The following is an 18,532-nucleotide window of genomic DNA, read 5'->3' on the forward strand; positions in this document are numbered from 1 at the left end:
TTTGAGGCATTTGCTCTAAAGTCTGGGTCCGTATTTGTTAAGCCCAGTTTTATCGCGGTTCTTTAGTCTGCTCCTGAACGCAGCATTCGTGTTCCGCGGATGGCCTCTGCACGGCGTTAACCCGTGTGGAGTGTACCTTCGTGTCTGAGATGCGCGGTAATGTATCGCGCGTTGGGCTCTGCGCTTTATGAACCCGGCCACCCGAGTTCGATTCCTGCTCTGTACACACCGGGTTAGGAATATCTTGACTAGTATTGTGCCTTCCCTAGTTCATCTCTGCCACATGAGGCTGTGATGTGGATACATAACCCCACCCCCTCATGTGCCGCGCTACCATTTAATAGGTGCTCGCTAGCAGTCTAAATGTTCTATTGGTGATCTAAGTGTATCCTTTACACGTTCAGTGAGAATCTCGTGATGCCTTCATCTGCCGCCGCCATGGAGGATCTGAGCGCTGTCATGGACATCTTCGTGCGCGAGTTCTGCGCCAACTGTGAAGGAGGCGCGGGGAGCGTCTCCATGAGGAAGCACGCGCTGCAGAATCTGCTCGTGAAGCACATGCGGCCCTACCTGGCGGTGGGTTTCCTGCGAGCTCCGCGCGGTGGTTACACCACGCATGCGTTTCTCAAGCCGTGCGTGTCGCCGTAATCTGCTCTTCATCCTCGTGCAGTCGGAGACCCCGCACTGTGAGAGCCCCGTCTGGATCCGGAACGACTCAAGACTGCCAGGGGCCGTGGCGCTGGTTTTGCAGGAATGACTGAACGCGCGTAGCCGCTGCTAGGGATTAATTGCGACCGCTTATAATGGCCACCGTAGCATGTTGATTCCCGTTGCTGCATTACTTAATAGCAGAAACTGTTCTCGCTATCATGCCTGCAGGGTGCGTGTGACCCGGATGAAGTGCGCAAGATCATGGGGGATCTGCACGAGAACCAAGGCGCCAGCGTGGACTTCCAAGCGTTCATGGCCACGTGGACGCGGATCCTCGTGGCCGGCCATGCCCCGTTCCAGGAGTGCGTGTTCCTCACCAAGGGGCCCTGTGGCCGGCCCATTTCTGCTGATAAACCGAAATCGCCTTAAAATATGAAACGAGATTGATAATAAAATCACTGGCAAACTGGGTCCTGGTTTTTGAATCGTTCTGTGGTTGGGTCCCTTCTCATGACGCGTGCATACCTGTAATATATTTAATTCTTCTATAGAAATAGGGGTAACACTCCATTTTCCATTCACCCTCTATAGTCAGATCTTGGAAAGCATCGCAGAATTTAAAGCGGACAAGCGATCGGATTATCAAGGTGTTCTACCGGTGTACCCGTTCAGATTAGAAACCGAGTTCTTGGAGCGATGCATAACGATAAAGTAACCTTGTCCAAGGCCCTTGGACTATGAGAAGGCCTTTGACTTTGTAAAAATTGAGCTTTTCAACTTCTGAGGTGGCAAGGCACCAGGGATATGCAGATGAAGACTATTAAAATTCGGGGGGGGGGGGGGGGGGTCTCACTTTAATCAACGTTATTTACCCGGCACTATTATTTTTTCTTTTTTGGTAGAAATTGAGAGTGGTGATCATCTCTCTATTGCTGTTGACCCACTCCAATGTGCACTATAAATTTATGTGAAAATGCAAGAGCTGATCAACAAAAGCTCCAACGTTGGGCTCGTGTTAATTACAAGCCGCACACAAGGCTGCGAGCAACCTGGATATCTAAGCTGGGAAACACTGGAATGTTTTCAGAGCCCGGTAGGTTATTAAACGCCGAGTGAGGTTACAATAGTGAAATTTTAACCAATTGTGAAAGGGGTGCCGCGGGGGCCAGATGTTAACTACCTCGCCTGATATAAAGGAGGTCGTTGGTTTGATCCCAACCATCACGTGTATATGGCTGACGTAAATTTCCACAAGCCAGATACTTTCAGAAGGAAAATAATCGAAAACAAATTAAGCACATGCACATAAGTACAACAACTTTGTTTCCTTAAATCTATATTTATTAACATACAAGTTTAACGATTACTGTAATATACAAAAATATATTTTAAAGTTTTTAAGCTAAGTGTAGTGAAATTATCTGGCTACAAAATAGTGTACCGCCACGTTGTGGGGTATTTCTTGACGCATGCGCAGATGTGGCAGCGCCGTTGCTTTGTTTGAATTAAGTTATCCACTGTTAGCCTGCTGTACCATTATTTATGATGATTAATAACAAAACTATTACATATATTTAATATGCATTTAAAAGTGTACTGGTGTTACACACGAAATGAAGGACGTGGGCAGGTGCTCCAAATCGAGGGCAAGCACATTTATTTATTGTGGTTAATATTAATCTTGTGAAGAACCGCACCGTCACTCTGTAAAATGTGTAGTGACATAAGAAGGGAAGGGCTGCTGGGGGCTCTGGGATCCCAGGCGAGTCCAGACGCTTAAGCCTCTGGGCGCCAGGCGCTGGGTTCCCAGGGGGTCCAGATGCTTAAGCCTCTGGGCGCCAGGCGTTGAGTTCCCAGGCGCTTAATCCCCTGGGCGCCGCCAACGGGGGGGGGCTGTGTGTGCTCTGTGGGATGTTTGGTGGCGCGCACGGCCCCACCCCTCGTTGGACCAGGCATAAAAGGAGAGCTCCCTGGACGATCGGGGCCCAGATGTAACTCACGACCCAAGACCCACGACCAGCCATCTGAAGACCCTGGGATGCTGTGAGAGCTAGTGGTGGGACTCTGGAACTCCCGACTCTACGACCTTGTGAGGGCGAGCGTAGCCAGAGTAGAGTATCTAGAGTATCTAGGCTGTGTAGCTAGGCTGTGTACCGAGGCTGTAACAGAGTATCAGGACTGTTGGGAGTGTTGTATTGTAATAAAGAAGTTACATCTACAAGTGTCTCCGGAACCCGTTACATTTGGTGTCAGAAGTGGGGTATGGAGACAAGAAGTAAGCCACATACCTTCAGTCCTGACGGCGATGAAGAGGAGCAGGCAGCGATGGGGCGGCCAACGCCGGCCGACAGCGACGCTGCACCGCTGGCCGACAACAACGCCGCACCGCCGGCTGAGCAGCTGTCTGCTCCGCCGACCGTCCCCTTTCCAGCGTCGGGAGCAGAGATGGAGGAGGCGCTGCTTCGCCTCGCAGAGCTGCTCTGCGCCACTGCCTCCCTCCTGGGCGAGCTGCGGTGCTCGCGGCCGATGGCGGGAGGGAGAGAGGAGGCGCGGCGCTCGCCCGAGCCCGCCGCCGCCATTCCCCCCACGGATGTGAGGGATACTTCCGGGAATGACATCACTTCCACCAGAGGAGCAGTGACCGCTGGGAGCGACGTCACTTCCGGGCCCAGCGTGTGCCAACCCGACGACGCCGCGTCATCAGCGCTGCGTCCCTCACTGCCGGGTGACAGCTGTTTGCAACCTAGCAACGCCGCGTCATCAGCGCTGCGACCTTCACTGCCGGACGACAGCTGGCTTCAACCTAGCATACCGCGTCATCAGCGCTGCGACCGGACAGTGAGGGCGCCATTCTTACTGTAACCAGCGCCGGGGCCGGCACATGGACCGACTCGCTGGTCGCCGCCTTTGCTGCTCTGGCCAAAGGTTGGAGGTCGGGAGACCAAGCCCCTGACACTTCGTACATTTTACGCGCTCCGGATTAATGATTTTTTTGTTGATATTTTCTTCGTTGTCGTCGGGGAGTCGTGACTGTTGTTGGGTAAACTATGTGGAGCTTCGCTCGTGAGTTTTGTCAATGTGTGTGCGAAACTTGCTTGTGATTGTTAACAATGTATGGTTGATATTGAGCTTTGTTCGTGATTGTTAATGTATAGCTTGTGCTGTCATTGTTAACGATGTATATACTGTATGGGGCATTTATCTTGAGATGGTGACATGCTGCCAAGAATTGGAATTGTAATGCTGGCTCTCAAATATCTTGGGGTGCAGATCCTGACCAGGATGTCCCAGCAGGTGTTGCGTGTCTAACACGAGAGTTGTGGTCCCGTCATGCTATGGCTGACGGCTTGACCTGACAGCCTGGAGATTGAAACACTCCGTGGCATGTCTAGCCTAGTGGGCTGTGCGCTCACAGGGCTCGGAGAGTGTGGTCCCGTCATGGAATAGCTGACGGCTTGACCTGACGGCCCGGAGGTTGAGACCCTCCGTGGTACGTCTGGAGCAGTAGGCTCCCCCTGACGGCCCGGAGATTGAAACACTCCGAGGCGCGTTGAAACAGTGGGCTGGAGATTCGTGGTGTTCAGGTGTAGTTGTCCCGTTACGTTGGGACTGTATCCCGCAGTTGTTAGGGTGCATGTTGTGCAGGGAGTGAACAATGGGTCGTCTCAGATCGGTCGGTACAGCTATATGCTGCGATGCGAGTCTTGGAGAGAGGTTGGGTCTCAGTCGGTCGGTACAGCTATATGCTGCGATGCGAGTCTTGGAGAGAGGTTGGGTCTCAGATCGGTCGGTACAGCTATATGCTGCGATGCGAGTCTTGGAGAGAAGTTGGGTCTCAGATCAGTCGGTACAGCTATATGCTGCGATGCGAGTCTTGAAGAGAGACTGGGTTGAAGTCCCCCCCGGTATGGCCGACGTGCGCGGTTTTAGGATGGAGACGCCACGTTGGAAAGGCGGGGGGTGCAAACGGTTGACATGTAATGTCGGTGGTGGTCCTCATTGAGGGCTGCTGGGACGCAAGCATGGGATGCCTTGGAGATGCGGTTCGCGTGTGCGGCCACCATTTATGGACAGGAGCAGGCAGATTTATTTTGGTTGTCATGTAAATTTTATATATATATTTAAAAATGTAGATACTGGAGCAGCCCTGAAGTGCGACTTCTTTGCCCAGTACATGGGTCGGCCCTGAAGTACGACTTCTCGACCCGGGACGTAGACAGACGTCCGGATAAGTGTGTGTAGAGGGATGCTCGACATGTTGGTCTTCGTCTTCTCTCCACCTGACTGATGGGAGGCTGGCAGAGTGGTGTGGATCCCTGCCATCCATGCGGTGGTTGTGTGATTTCGGTTCGATTACCGGTGTTGGTTGTGCATCCAACACGTCGGAATCTGTATATTTGTTGTTGTTAATTCCCCGTTTTCTATGCGGATCCCGAGGAGGGCTAGGTGTGCCGCGGGTCGTTTGTTCACGTGTCATTGCTTCACCTTGTTGATTGATGCTTGTATATAGTGTAGAGTTGTACAGGTTGGTTATGGTTTTTATGGTTGCTTTCTTGTTCTCTTTTCTTTTCCTGTTGAGGCTCGCATATTTTTTTTCTCTCTCTCCCTTTCGTTAATTTAAACTTTCTAATTATTGACAGCCGGGACGGCTGGAGGCTACGTAGAGGGGGGCAATGTAGTGACATAAGAAGGGAGGGGCTGCTGGGGGCTCTGGGATCCCAGGCGAGTCCAGACGCTTAAGCCTCTGGGCGCCAGGCGCTGGGATCCCAGGGGGTCCAGACGCTTAAGCCTCTGGGCGCCAGGCGTTGAGTTCCCAGGCGCTTAATCCCCTGGGCGCCGCCAACGGAGGGGGGCTGTGTGTGCTCTGTGGGATGTCTGGTGGCGCACACGGCCCCACCCCTCGTTGGACCAGGCATAAAAGGAGAGCTCTCTGGACGATCGGGGTCCAGTTGTAACTCAAGACCCAAGACCCACGACCAGCCATCTGAAGACCCTGGGATGCTGTGAGAGCCAGTGGTGGGACTCTGGAACTCCCGACTCTACGACCTTGTGAGGGCGAGCGTAGCCAGAGTAGCGTATCTAGAGTATCTAGGCTGTGTAGCTAGGCTGTGTACCTAGGCTGTAACAGAGTATCAGGACTGTTGGAGTGTTGTATTGTAATAAAGAAGTTACATCTACAAGTGTCTCCGGAACCCGTTACATATGGAATTGATGTGGTTGAAGAATTGGTCCAAAGCTGGTAGGCCATGTGGCCAGGACGTAGGGTGGATGCCTGCATGGCATCTATCTCAAAATGTTCCATTAAAACATTGGCTACAACTGGAGATAAGGGAAAACCCATTGGGGTACCGTCAACTTGTTTGTAGAATGTTCCATTCCAGGTGAAATAAGTGTTGGTGAGGCAGTGTCTAACCAGGGCCGGTACATGAGCATTCAGTGATTGTTGGACCAAATCTTCAATGATTGCAATGGTGTCAGGAACAGGAACTTTGGTGAACAAAGAAATTACATAGAAACTGATATTCTATGGTTTTTTCGGTAAAGTCGCGTAAATAAAAACAATTATAACAATAAAATAATGAAAATAAAAATGAAAATAAAGTGAATAAAAATTGCAAAAATATCACGACTGAGCAATCATTGGAAGGACGTTATAAACCAAGTTAAGTCATAACTGTCTGTGATATTTAGTATTTATTTTCGACTCTCTGGTGTTACATTAACAGATTAAATATCTTTACGTTAACAGGTTAATATATCTAACTAACACAACCAATATAATAATAGGGGTTTCCCCTTTTTTCTGGCAACATAACTGAAACCTTTTACAAGGAATATTGTCTGCATTAACCACAATACTTGCAGTCAAAATGCAAACAAAAACACAATTTGAAAATATATGCATTGTCCTTGAAACTGATTGGTCCACACCAGAGACAGCTTTCTTCTGAGCCTCGTCTCAATTGGCACTCGACTAGATGACGCCAAAAGGCGGACCTAAAAAGAAGACTCCACCTTTGAGGCATTTGCTCTCATGGCTGGCTCCTGGTTTGTTAAGCCAGGTCATCTCGCGGTTCTCGAGTCCTCTCTCATGAACGCAATACGTGTTTTTGCGTAGGGTCACTGCGCCAAGTTAACCCGTGTGGATTGTACACGCTTGTGGTGTGGATCTGAGCGGTTTGTGCGCTGCGATTTTGAACTATGCGACCCGAGTTTGATTCCCAATTGGGGCCAACACCAGATAAAGCTTTTTCTTAACGAGTCCTGGACCTTCTCTAGGTCGACGTGACCGCAAATGAGCACTTGGTGTGTGCACCCCTCAACGTGGGAAGCAAAGGTCGCGGGGCGTGGTGCTGGCGATCTACCCCCTCGTGTGCTATTCTTGTTGCTAACAGTCGAAAGGTTATATCGGAGATCGAGCTTCATCTTGTGTAAAATTAATGTACACTGTGTTCAGTGATAATCTCGTGATGCCTTCATCTGCCGCCGCCATGGAGGATCTGAGCGCTGTGATGGACATCTTCGTGCACAAGTTCTGAGCCAACTGTGAAGGAATGCCCTCTCCCCTTTTTTCATTAACGATGTATAGGCATATGTTGGAAAGAATCGGAATTTTAAAGCAGCCAAGTTCACACCTGAGCTTTCGGATTTGGAAAGTGTTCTACCAGCGTGCCCGTTCACACTATACAAAGTTACTCGAGCGATGCATAACTATAGACTGCTCTTGTCCAAAGCTCTGTGCTACGAGAAGGCCGTTGAATGTCTAAATGGAGGAGCTTCAACTTCGGTGGGAATGGGGTGATACCAAGGATATGCAGATGAAGACTCGCTATTCGAGGGGGTATCTCACTTTAACAAACGTTGGTCACCGGGCATTAGCATTTGTTTTCCAACGATGTTATTGGTGGAAACAAAGGCACGGGAAAATGAAGAGGGTATTGCCTCTGATTTTCTGATGAAACTCCAACGTGGGATATGAATGAATGTGAAACTGCAAGAGATAATCAACAAGCCCAAAAGTTGGGCTCTTAAATGAGCCGAACAAAGGTCGCGAGCAACATGCTGGGAAACATCGCAGACTGTTTTGAAGGCCCGAGCGAGGTTTAAGTTGTAAACAATTGTGAAAGGGGTGCTCCGGTGGCGAGACGTTAACGACCTTGCCTGATATACAGGAGGTCATGGGTTCGATCCCAACCCTGACGCCTGCTGTATGTGTAGAGTTTGCGTTTCTGTCTTCCCCATGATTTTTTTTCCGGGTTTTCGGTTTTCTCCTAGACATGTTGATACATGCGCTTGAGTATTTGGCGGCTATAAATTTCCGCTTGATAAGCCACTTCATTGAGCTACCATTTGTGCTTCTGAAAAAGAACACAATAGTTAAGTGGGCCTTACCTATTAAAATAAACAGTTTTATGATTTAAACAGAGGAAGTGAGGTCAACGTGGAGAAGTAAGGCAGATCTGGCACGTAAATTGCCGTGGGGTTCCCAGGTGTTTGACCTCGAGGACGCCTTCAGAAGTGTTTCTGCTGAAGGTGGAATTCGGAGAGTCTTCACTCGGGTTGTGATGTTTCCCGCAGCTCCGGTTACTCCAATACTCGGTGCCACTCCGTTTCCAATCAACGTGCAGCTGCAGGCAACGATAAACCCCGTGTGGTGTCCATGAGAGGGACTAGAAAATGGGAGATCTGTGCTGGTATTGAAGGGGTATGACGCGACAACTGAAAAGGTCCTGCCTCCCCCCTCGCACATCCCATTCACCACCGACTTATCACATTGGTGAAGTATGGTCAATCAACACGGCACATCCAGAGATTCGTTGAAAAAGCATTCGAGTCGAGTGCAATTTGTGTAACTAGGTGAGAACTCAAGAGACCATGGAGGGCCTGATTAGAAAACATAACCCAGGTAACGAGAATTTCAGCCACAAAACAATGAACAGCTATTAAGCAAAGGGCAATCAGAACAATAACAACACGAAACATCTAAAATATTTCACAATTCCCTGCAACAGAAGTCTGCTCGGGTAGATCATTTTAGACTGATCACATTAAACATATAAAAGATGGCTATTACATTAATCTGAAAACAGGTGAAGATATTCGAGGTAAGTGCAATTGCAAGTGAAGTTACCATATAGAATCGACAGCTCAGCATCAAGTTGCGATGTAGATGGGAGGGGAACCAAGGACATTTGCAAAGCGATATAATTTTAGGCGTTTGGGGCATTCGCAGATACCACTGTGTAACACTTTTTTTTGTTTCTGGGTAGTAAGTGTTATTTCCTAATTGCTTATGCCTCAAAAGTAGAGAAAATGGCTATTATTCTCCACAAACTTTGCTTTTGTGACCAGGACATTTATATTTTGAAATGTACCTATTTTCCAGAACATTCCAGATAGATTTAGTGCTGAGTAAACTTGGAGTAACTTCTAGAACATTCTAGAACTTTCCAGTAATATTAATAGTAGTATAAATACAGGGGCCTTAAGCCGATCAGTTCAGTTTAATTCCAGCTGGGTAAGTGGATACATATCTGCATTTTTCTGAGATGGTATCAAGAGGCTGCAAGCATCTGGTAGACGCATTTTGCTATGTCTGCAGCCAATTTATCAAGACAAGAGCGAAAATTTACTCTGTGGAAGCATCTGCTAAGATGTGTGAGGCCGACAAGGCATATTTCGGCATGCCGGTCAGGAATCAAGACAAACCCTGGGCACCTCATTTTACCTGCGAGCAATGCAAAAAAAAATCTCGAAGGTTAGATGGACAATTGTTGTTCGAAATTTTACGTTAAAAAAATTGGTAAACATTTTTAAAATTGTAAAAGTAAAAAAATAAAAAAGTTGTTCCAATTTTCAATGTTATTGAAAAAAAATTAATGGAGATCAACGTTGAGTGCCTTTTGGAAAACCGAACTTTGTGATATAAAGCAACGTGGCAGTGTAAATGGAAACGCAAAATCGTGCCAGCAGCGTCTAATGCACGTCCTTCTTATTGTGCTGTAATTAAGATGATGACGTTGGTGATGACACGATGGCGTAGTTGAGCTATTGGATTTTAAGAGTGATCTAAGCAACATAAGTAATTTACAGCAATGAAGCTAATAAGTATAACCCGTAAAAACAAAGTTTTTCACTATAAATCCTTTATATGCGTGGCGGCTAGAGTCTTCTCGTCCTCTGGCTTGAGATGGCTTGCCACCTATGGGTCAGATGATTGTCTGCCAGTATTAAGCAATTGGTAATTAAATATTTAATTTGTTTTCCCTAAACAGTGTAAAAATTTTGAATTTTTTTTCACGAACATTAATTGTCTCACACAACGAGTCTGTGTGCAAAATGTCAGCTCGATTGGATCACGGGAAGTGGGTAAAAAAACGACCGAAAGATTTGCACGGTCGTAAGCAAGCAAGCAAGCACGCAAGCAAGCAAGCAAGCGAACTTAATATAAAAGATTTAAAAAGTGATTGAAGGAAAACAACTACGTCCCATGAAAACCGCAAATATTGCATTTTCATAATTAATGGTTTATAAATTCTCTGTAACCTGAGTCGATTCGATTATTTTAGACTGATCGTGGTATAATTACAAGTAACATGAACATTAAACAGATATAAGGTGGCTATTGCACTCAACTGTAAACACGCGTGGATATTCGAGTCACGAGCAATTGCAGGTGAAGTTATCGTCAAGAATCGACAGCTCGGCATCGAATTGCGATGGAGATGGGAGGGAAACCACGGACATTTGTGAAGCGTTCGAATTCCAGGCGTTTGGGGCATTCCCAGATTATTGGGAACCACGTGTGCCATGTGAAACTGGCCAAACATCTCGGCGCAGGATACTGGGAGAGATTAGTGAGACTCGGTGACACTGCAGGAGGAGTGGCGCTGCGGTGATCGGAGTCGTTAACGCGAGAACTGCGTCTACGCGCGGCAGTGAGAGACGCGAGCTGCTGGCAAATCACGTGGCGAGGTGAGAGTTCAGGCGAATCGACGCTGAATAACAAAACTCGCATTGGATTTGTGATCAAGTTTCCTGGCAACAGAACAGCGAGTGACGCCTTCACAACAATAGTGAACATCACAGAGACAGACAAACTCAGCCACCTTCATTCTCGTCATCATCATCAATTATCATCGCCCCCGCTTACATTACCCCGCACGGGCAGGGAATTCGTCTGAATGAGCTGACGCACGGAATTGGTCAGATTCACACGCGGAGACTCGATGGGTCATGTGACGTCAATAAAACATGTCGATGTAATGATTGTTAACAGCACAGGTGCAAACAATTATGCGCGACGTCACCAGCCCACGTGAAGGCGTAATTAGTGACGTCACCAGCATAGGTGAGGATTTAAACCCTGCGGGAGGCGGAGTCAGTGGTTGCTGCTCGACGCTCTTTTTCCTCTACGCCCCGGTGAGTTTCGTCTCCTTTCGGCGTCTCGAGTGCGGTGAAGACATCCGTGACTTTCTCGCTGTGAATCTTCTCTGCGCTGCCTGTTCTCGAGCATTGGGGCGAAATTGAGGCATCTACTTTAAATTGTCTCCTGGTTTATAAAGCCACTTAATCTCGCAGATCTTGTCTTCCACTGAACGCAATATTAGTGTTGTGTAGGGTCTGCAGTTAGGCCGCGTGGATTGTACACGCCTATGTTTGAGATCTGAAGGGTATTGTAGCGGTTTGCGTGCTGCGATTCGTGAACCCGGCGACCAGAGTTGATTCCCAATCGGTCAGCACCTGCTGAGGATAGTCTTAACCAGTCCTGGGCCTTCCCTACATCAACTTCAAAAATGAGGATGTGGTGTATAAACATCACTGCTTAGGATAAAAATACATCTGGGCGTAGTGTTGGCCTTAACAGGTGCTTGTTAGCAATGATTTTAATTTAACGGCTAGAAAACCCCAAGCCATATTTCACTGAGTGGCTTTAAGCCCTGTCGGTTTTGGTGCAGTCTAGGGTACTTCCAAGGATGGGTGCTTATTCCCGCTTTGTTTAGCCTTTTAACATGACCCTGTGGAGCACTGAATTTCTAGGGCTGCGCTACCATTGCTACACGGATGACTCCCACGTTTGCCTCCAGCTAACACCATATTCTACATCGGAAAAATTATTTCAACTGAAATCACGGTTGCAGGAAAAATATGTTCAGAGCTAAATTAAAATAAGATTGAATTATATTTTAGTCGGGGCTCCCCAACAACTAAACTGGGACTTTTAAGCCTAGTTATTGATGGCCAGAACGTCTGCCCGAAGCATGATTGGTTATTTTGGTGATATTTGATCCATCCCTTTCCGTTCGATGCTCGTGTCAAGGTTGTGAAAAACCTTTAACCTCCGAACAGTGCTCGACTGCACAACATACTAGTACTTGCTGATTGTGAGGCTCGTCCATGCACTTGTTCTCTAGCGAATCGATTATTGCAATGCCTTGCTGGTAAATGTTTCAAATAAGGTTCTTGGTAGATTACATTGTTCAAAATGTAGTAGTTGGGCTAATGGCGCTGCGTCTGCACACGACTTGCTCAGACTCGTCGCCTCCGTCGGTAGTTTGGTTATCGAGGGTGTTAATTGTTACAAGAAAGTCTTATGCGGGGGGGGGGGGGGTGTTGCAAGTTGAGCTGTGCTGTAAGTCTGGGCACCCAAAAAAGGCTATTGGCGAGCTTTATCTTGGTATGTAATGTACACGTGTTGGGTGAAGGATTCTCGTGATGCCTTCGTCTGCTGCTGCCATGGAGGATCTGAGCGCTGTGATGGACATCTTTGTGTGCGAGTTCTGCGCCAACTGTGAAGGAGGCGCGGGGAGTCTCCATGAGGAAGTACACGCTCCAGAATCTGCTCGTGAAGCACATGCGGCTCTACCTGGCGGTGGGTTTCTTGTGCCCTCCACGGCGACAGAACTGCAAGCAAACGTTTCTCGAGCAATGTGGTGCCATGACGCGTCTCCGCGTGCACTGGGAGCCGCTGTGGCTTGAGGCGGTGCCATTTGCCGTGGCACTGTTTTGCAAGAACGACTGAGCACGCATAGTCACTGTTGGATGTTGATTGAGACTGGGCTCGTCATGGCCACATCATTTTGATTCATATTTATGTTGCTGCAACACTGAGCAGAGTGATTGGTGCATTGCTGTAGCAGAAAGTGTTCCTGTATCACGAATGCAGGGTGCATAACCCGGATGAAGTGCGCAAGATCATGGAATCTTCACGAGACCCAAGGCGCCAGCGTGGACTTCCAAGCATCTTATTTGACAGACAACTGCTATTTAGTTACTGTACAGTTTACTGATAGACGGCCAGTTTTGTTTTATCATGTTTAGCTTTTTTCACACGCTGGTTTCCTGCTTTAATTTTTACCCACCAAGCAACGTAGCAGGAGGCTGTTTCTTCCTGACCTGCTTTTTTGCTTTTACATCCACATGGCAGGGGATCCGGTACCATTTAGCAGCAGCTGCACTTTAACAACTCTGGCACCCCCCCCCTCAGCCAGTTATGTAGACAAGCCGGAGCTTCAGCCACACCAACCTTGCCATAATAATAAAACACGCCTAATCCAGGGGCCTGCCCTGGCTCCTCCCCCCTCAACCAGTATATATACGGGGTCAGATCTCTTGGCATTTCTCATTTACTTGATGCAGCGAGCGTGCTGTGACTGCTCCACCTGAAGACAGAGGCTTGTGTTGCCTCTGAAACGTCGTGATTTATATTTTATTTTTATTTTACTTTTAATAATTTAAATTTTTTTACTTACGCGACTTTACCGAAAAAACCCAAGAATATGGACTTCCAAGCTTTTGTGGACGGGGATCCTCGTGGCCGGCCATCCCCCGTTCCAGGAGTGTTTCTCCTCAAGGGGCCCTGTGGCCCACCCATTTCTGCTGATAAGCCCAAATCAATCTATATATATAAAATCGCAAGTCTGTCTGTGTCGCCGGACCATACGCAGTTTCATTGGACGAAATGTGAGGGATTTGCGAGACATGATTGGTCCGTTTGGTTTACCACGGCGGTTGCCCCTGGCAACGGGTAGCGACGCATTCGCTGCAGGGTGGACGCCATTTTTAATTCCTGTAAAAAATATGTGCACGCATTAACACGCGACTGAGGTAAATTCAACAAAGTTTCACGTCCTCTTCACTCCCCCCCCCCCCCCCCCCCCCACCACAATGTGTGCAATTACTATTTTAGGGTCGGTAAATAATAAAATTATAGCGATTACACAGTATTATTGTAATGCGGGGGGGGGGGGGGGGGGGGTAACGGCCCCAGTACCCAGCCTCAGCTGGGTGGGCAATTTAGGCGAGGCCGGAGGCTCTGCACGGTACTAGGCCTCGACACCCCACCACACTATAGGCCGTACATACTACTGCACAGCGGCTGAGGAGATCATGGCTGGGGGGGGGGGGCAGGGGTAGCAGCCCATCTGTGTATATATGTAAGGTTATTAAGAAATATATTTTTCACCTGGGCAACGCTGGGTACTTCTGCTAGTTTATATATAAAATGAAGACTAATAAATTGCCTGCAAACTGGTCCTGGGCTTTGACTCGTGTTTTTTCAAGTTGAACCGGCAAGCAGTGGATGATGCTGTTCCTTTCTCGTGATGCAGATTTGGTTTCGGGCAATGGTGGTGGTCTTGATGGAAGAGCCTCAATATATTGGTTTTGCTCAAAGGAGCCACGAGCGCCCCACTGACCTCGCATCTCAGGAGGATCGGGCTTCGTACTGTTTAAAACGGATCTGATGGTAACACTCAACACCCAGTTAATAGCACCCTAAATAATGGTTAACGTCCCTAAATATATTTCTGTAGAAACAGGGCTGACGCTCCCTTCACCCTCAAATGGTTCGGCCAGGGGTGGGTAAACTTTTTGACTCGCGGGCCACAATGGGTTTTAAAATTTGACAGAGGGGCCAGGAACAGGTGGATGGAGTTCGTGTGAACTAATATAAATGACATGTAAAAATCATTACATGAAAGTATTTGGCCTTTAACAGGTAGCAAAGTATTTATTTGCAAGGCAATTTAACAAATTGCACGAACAATACAAACACATGTCAACCGTGACTGATCAAACATCATGAAAACATCTGAGGCCTGCGCCAAACCCAATTACCTCACTTGAACTTTACCTACATTAACAGGTTGGAGCAGCCACGCAGGCTGTCGGAGATTTGGCTCCAACCTCGCTCAGTGGGAACAGTGATCTCCCATTTTTGCCAGTGCATCCAAGTCTGAAGTTAGTTTGGTTGTGGCAGTTCTCAGGATAGATGAGGTGCTGATCCATTAACTTTGATCTGTGACGGGCTTTGTTGGCGTTCATGACTCAATGTCTGCGCACACAAGTCGAGCCAAACAAAGTCTGTATCTTCTGTGCAGTCCTCCGGAGGTTTGGAAACGTGGCTCTTAAGTGAAGCATAAAAGTAATTCAGTTTAACAGAGTTGAACTTCTCCTTTAGGACGGGTCGGACTGACGATTTATCAGTTCCAACTGCAGCTCCTGTGGTGCTGTTTCAGGGTCTTGTGACAGGGACAGGACACCAGCTGAAGTGACTTCAATGTTTTCGAAATCGGAGAACCTACGGTAGGTTCTCCGTGCAGGTCCTCAAATGATTTTGCTGTATTTTTTTGCGTTTCGCGGTTGCCTCTTCCTGCATGGCACAGTGTGGGGAAATGAGCAAAAGATTTGTTCGCAATTTGTCTAGAGAACGAAGTGAGCTTGGATTTGAAGGCTTTCACATGTTTGTACATGTCGTGAACAAACTGATCTTTCCCCTGCAGTTTCACATTCAGCTCATGTGTGAAAATGTGTCCAGCAACGCAAAGTCACTAAGCCAGTTCTTGTCGCTTAGCTCGGGGAATTCGTCAGATTTCCCCATCAACTCCAAAAATGCGATGATGTCCTCTTTCAGCTCCCACACTCGTAACACTTTCCCCAAACTTAACCAGCGGACACGAGAGTGGTACAGCATGTTCTGATGATCCGCATCAGTTTCCTCCAGGAAGGTAATAAACTGACGGTGCTGACGTCCCCTTGCTCGTATAAAGTTCAAGTTTACGACTGGATTCACGACATGATTAAGCTGCAATACAGACTTACACAGGGATTCCTGATGGATGATGCAGTGAAGGAAAATAAGATCCTGGACAGGGTTTTCCTCTTTCACTTTATCCTGGATTCTTTTCAGTAGCCCAACATTTTTTCCAATAAAATTTGGCAATCCATCCGTTGTGACATTGACAAGTTTACTCCAAGGTAGCGTCATTCTTTCGATGACAGCAGATACCTGGTTATACAAGTCCTCTCCCCGCGTTGTTCCTTTCAGGGACTCCATGGTCAAAAACTCCTCTGTTATCGCAAAACTGTCGTCAATGCCTCGGATGAAAACGAGGAGCTGAGCAGTGTCTTTTACGTCCGTACTTTCATCCAGTGCTAGTGAATATAATTCAAAGGAATCAGACTTTTTTGAAATCCTTTATATTAAGTTCGCTTGCTTGCTTGCGCGCTTACGACCGTGCAAATCTTTCTGTCGTTTTTTAACCCACTTCCCGTGATCCAATCGAGCTGACATTTTGCACACAGACTCGTTGTGCGTGACAATTTATTTTCGTGAAAATTTTTTTCCAAAATTTTCCACTTTTTAGGGAAAAAAATCATATTTAATTTAAAATACCAATGTGGTAAAATGAAACTCTTACTCAAGAAAAACAGAAATGAATATAAAATTAAACCGATGCCACGCATATAAATGATTTATAGTGAAAAACTTTGTTTTTACGGGTTAATTTTTTTAATGACTGGCTATATTTTTTATCAATCAGTTCCACACGGCGAGTCACAGTCCTGCGTGATAAACTGACTTTTTCAAATTTGCTTTTGATCTCCGGACACAGATGTCTGCTGTCTGTACCATACATTATTTTACAAACTTGCCTTCGGAGAAATTGGTAATGGGTGGTAATGTTGGTGAGAAGAAAGTTTTAAAGAAAATTTTAATCGAAGTGAAGAAAGAAATTATTGAGAAGTTTGTATAATTAATGATTTTTTCAAACTTTAATTATGTTTTTTGTGCTTAAAACAATATAAAAACTGTGAGGTCTAGAACGGACTCGTGAAATTCGGAGAGAACTCGGAGTTAAGTTTTGTTTGTTTTGTTGAATTACACAAAGCGTAACAGTTATGTATATAACTTTTGTTATATAAAATTCCTAGTAAGATATTAATTTTGTGAGTGTAGTCATACCCTTCCCCCTCATTCAAGCCGTAATTTAGAGAGCGAAAGCGCCGAGTACGTAAATCGCTAACATAAGAACCCGTTAATCTCTTCTCGCATCATTCATACGATGATGCGGTGAAGTAAACGTGCATACGATATTACGGTGAATGCTTCCAAAAACAATACTGTACCCAAATATTACTGTTAAGTTACTTTCAATAGAAATATGAATTGCTCATACGAATATTCTCTCTCTCTCAGAATCGACCGACTGATGTAGCAGACGAAACAATCATCTTGTTGAACGATTCTAAACCTTGATGCGGCAATGTTAGTTTTCTCTGTTCAAGGTTTCTCAGTGTTATTCAATGTTTTTACATTTAGTTTACTATTACACTGCATTTTATGGCGTAATTAACTATTTTTGTGCTTAATAATCTTTAAGAAAACTATATTTATATACAGTTCGTAGGAGTCTGGAACGGATTAATCGTATTTACTACAATCCAATGGGGAATTCGGTTCGAGTCACGACCAAATCGAGTTGCGGCCAAAGTTATGGAACAAATTATGGGTCGTGACCAGAAGTTCTACTGTACACCACACTCCCGGTCAAAGTGCGCTATCTATTGGGGAAATGGGAGCATTAGAGGAAGAAGGTAACATTTTCTTTAATAATAATAATTGGACAAGTTCGGCGGGCCGGATTAAAAAGCCCAACGGGCCCGTATACGGCCACGGGCCGTTTTTTCCCCCCATATCTGGTTTAGGCAGATCTTGGAAACAAAATAGTCGTGCCAGCGGCCACGCACCTGATCCGTGGTATTGAAGATTTCTCGCAGCGTGGCCGTTGACTAGAAATTGAGTTCCTGGAGTGACGCATAACTCCAAACTAACCTTGTCCCAAGCCCTTGCGAACTATACACCGAGAATATGCAGATGACTCCATTCATATTTGTGTGTGGGGGGGTGGGGGATTGAACTTAAATCAACGTTTCTCAAAGCTCTTATTGGTGGAAGTGTAAAGATATGGACGACCTTGCAGCCTTTTTTATTGTCACAGCAATTCGGCCCCACTTGCTTGACTCTTGAAGTGCCTCTTCCCCTGACATGTTTTTTGTGCTCTCCTCTTAGCTCTTTGGAGCCCCTTCTCTCACGTCGAGCTCTCAACGGTGTGCAACCGTCACCTCAAACCTCAACCTTTGCTTCCTGCCTTTTTCAGTTGAATCCCTTCAAACCTGGCCTCCTGATCAATCACCTAATGGAGGCCTCTGCACCAATAGGAGGCCTTGATACTACCTGGTTGTCTTTGGCTGCATGTTTGCTTTGGATGTGTAGAATTAAGATCATTACGGCAACGGTGTGGACAGATAGTGGTGACCATCTAGTTTGCTGGTGGTTTAGTCCAACGTGCGATGTGAAATTGCAAAATATCAACATTTATAAACATGCCCCTCCGAGTATTTGGCCGTTGCCAATTTCCAAAAGCCACTGAGCTCATTTGTGGCCAAGTCCCTTCTGAAAAATATTTGTATAGCTCTGTTTTTTTACCTGATAAAAGAAACCTGTAGTTTTGAGGCAGTGGGCTCAACGTGGAGTGACTTTTGGAAAACCAAACTTTAACAAAGCATTGTGGGAGTGTAAATGAGTCCTGCATGAAAA

At 46.6% G+C, this 18,532-nt stretch overlaps 1 protein-coding gene and 1 long non-coding RNA gene across 2 annotated transcripts; both read left to right on the top strand.

The window, feature by feature from the left end:
* The first annotated feature begins 396 nt into the window (after positions 1-396).
* Positions 397-1,080, top strand: LOC133348714 (protein S100-A1-like). The gene is made up of 2 exons (XM_061561652.1): positions 397-576; positions 880-1,080. The coding sequence occupies exons 1-2, from the start codon at positions 418-420 to the stop codon at positions 1,078-1,080; spliced, it is 360 nt and encodes a 119-aa protein (XP_061417636.1). The 5' UTR covers positions 397-417.
* An 8,627-nt stretch (positions 1,081-9,707) lies between these two features.
* LOC133348860 (uncharacterized) lies at positions 9,708-13,242 on the top strand. The gene is made up of 3 exons (XR_009755840.1): positions 9,708-10,626; positions 12,357-12,523; positions 12,818-13,242. It is a non-coding gene; the product is annotated as an uncharacterized LOC133348860 (long non-coding RNA).
* The last annotated feature ends 5,290 nt before the right edge of the window (positions 13,243-18,532 follow it).

The sequence above is a fragment of the Lethenteron reissneri genome, chromosome 28, assembly GCF_015708825.2.
Source record: "Lethenteron reissneri isolate LAM-NWPU_2019-01 chromosome 28, ASM1570882v1, whole genome shotgun sequence".
NCBI classification, from domain to species: domain Eukaryota; kingdom Metazoa; phylum Chordata; class Hyperoartia; order Petromyzontiformes; family Petromyzontidae; genus Lethenteron; species Lethenteron reissneri.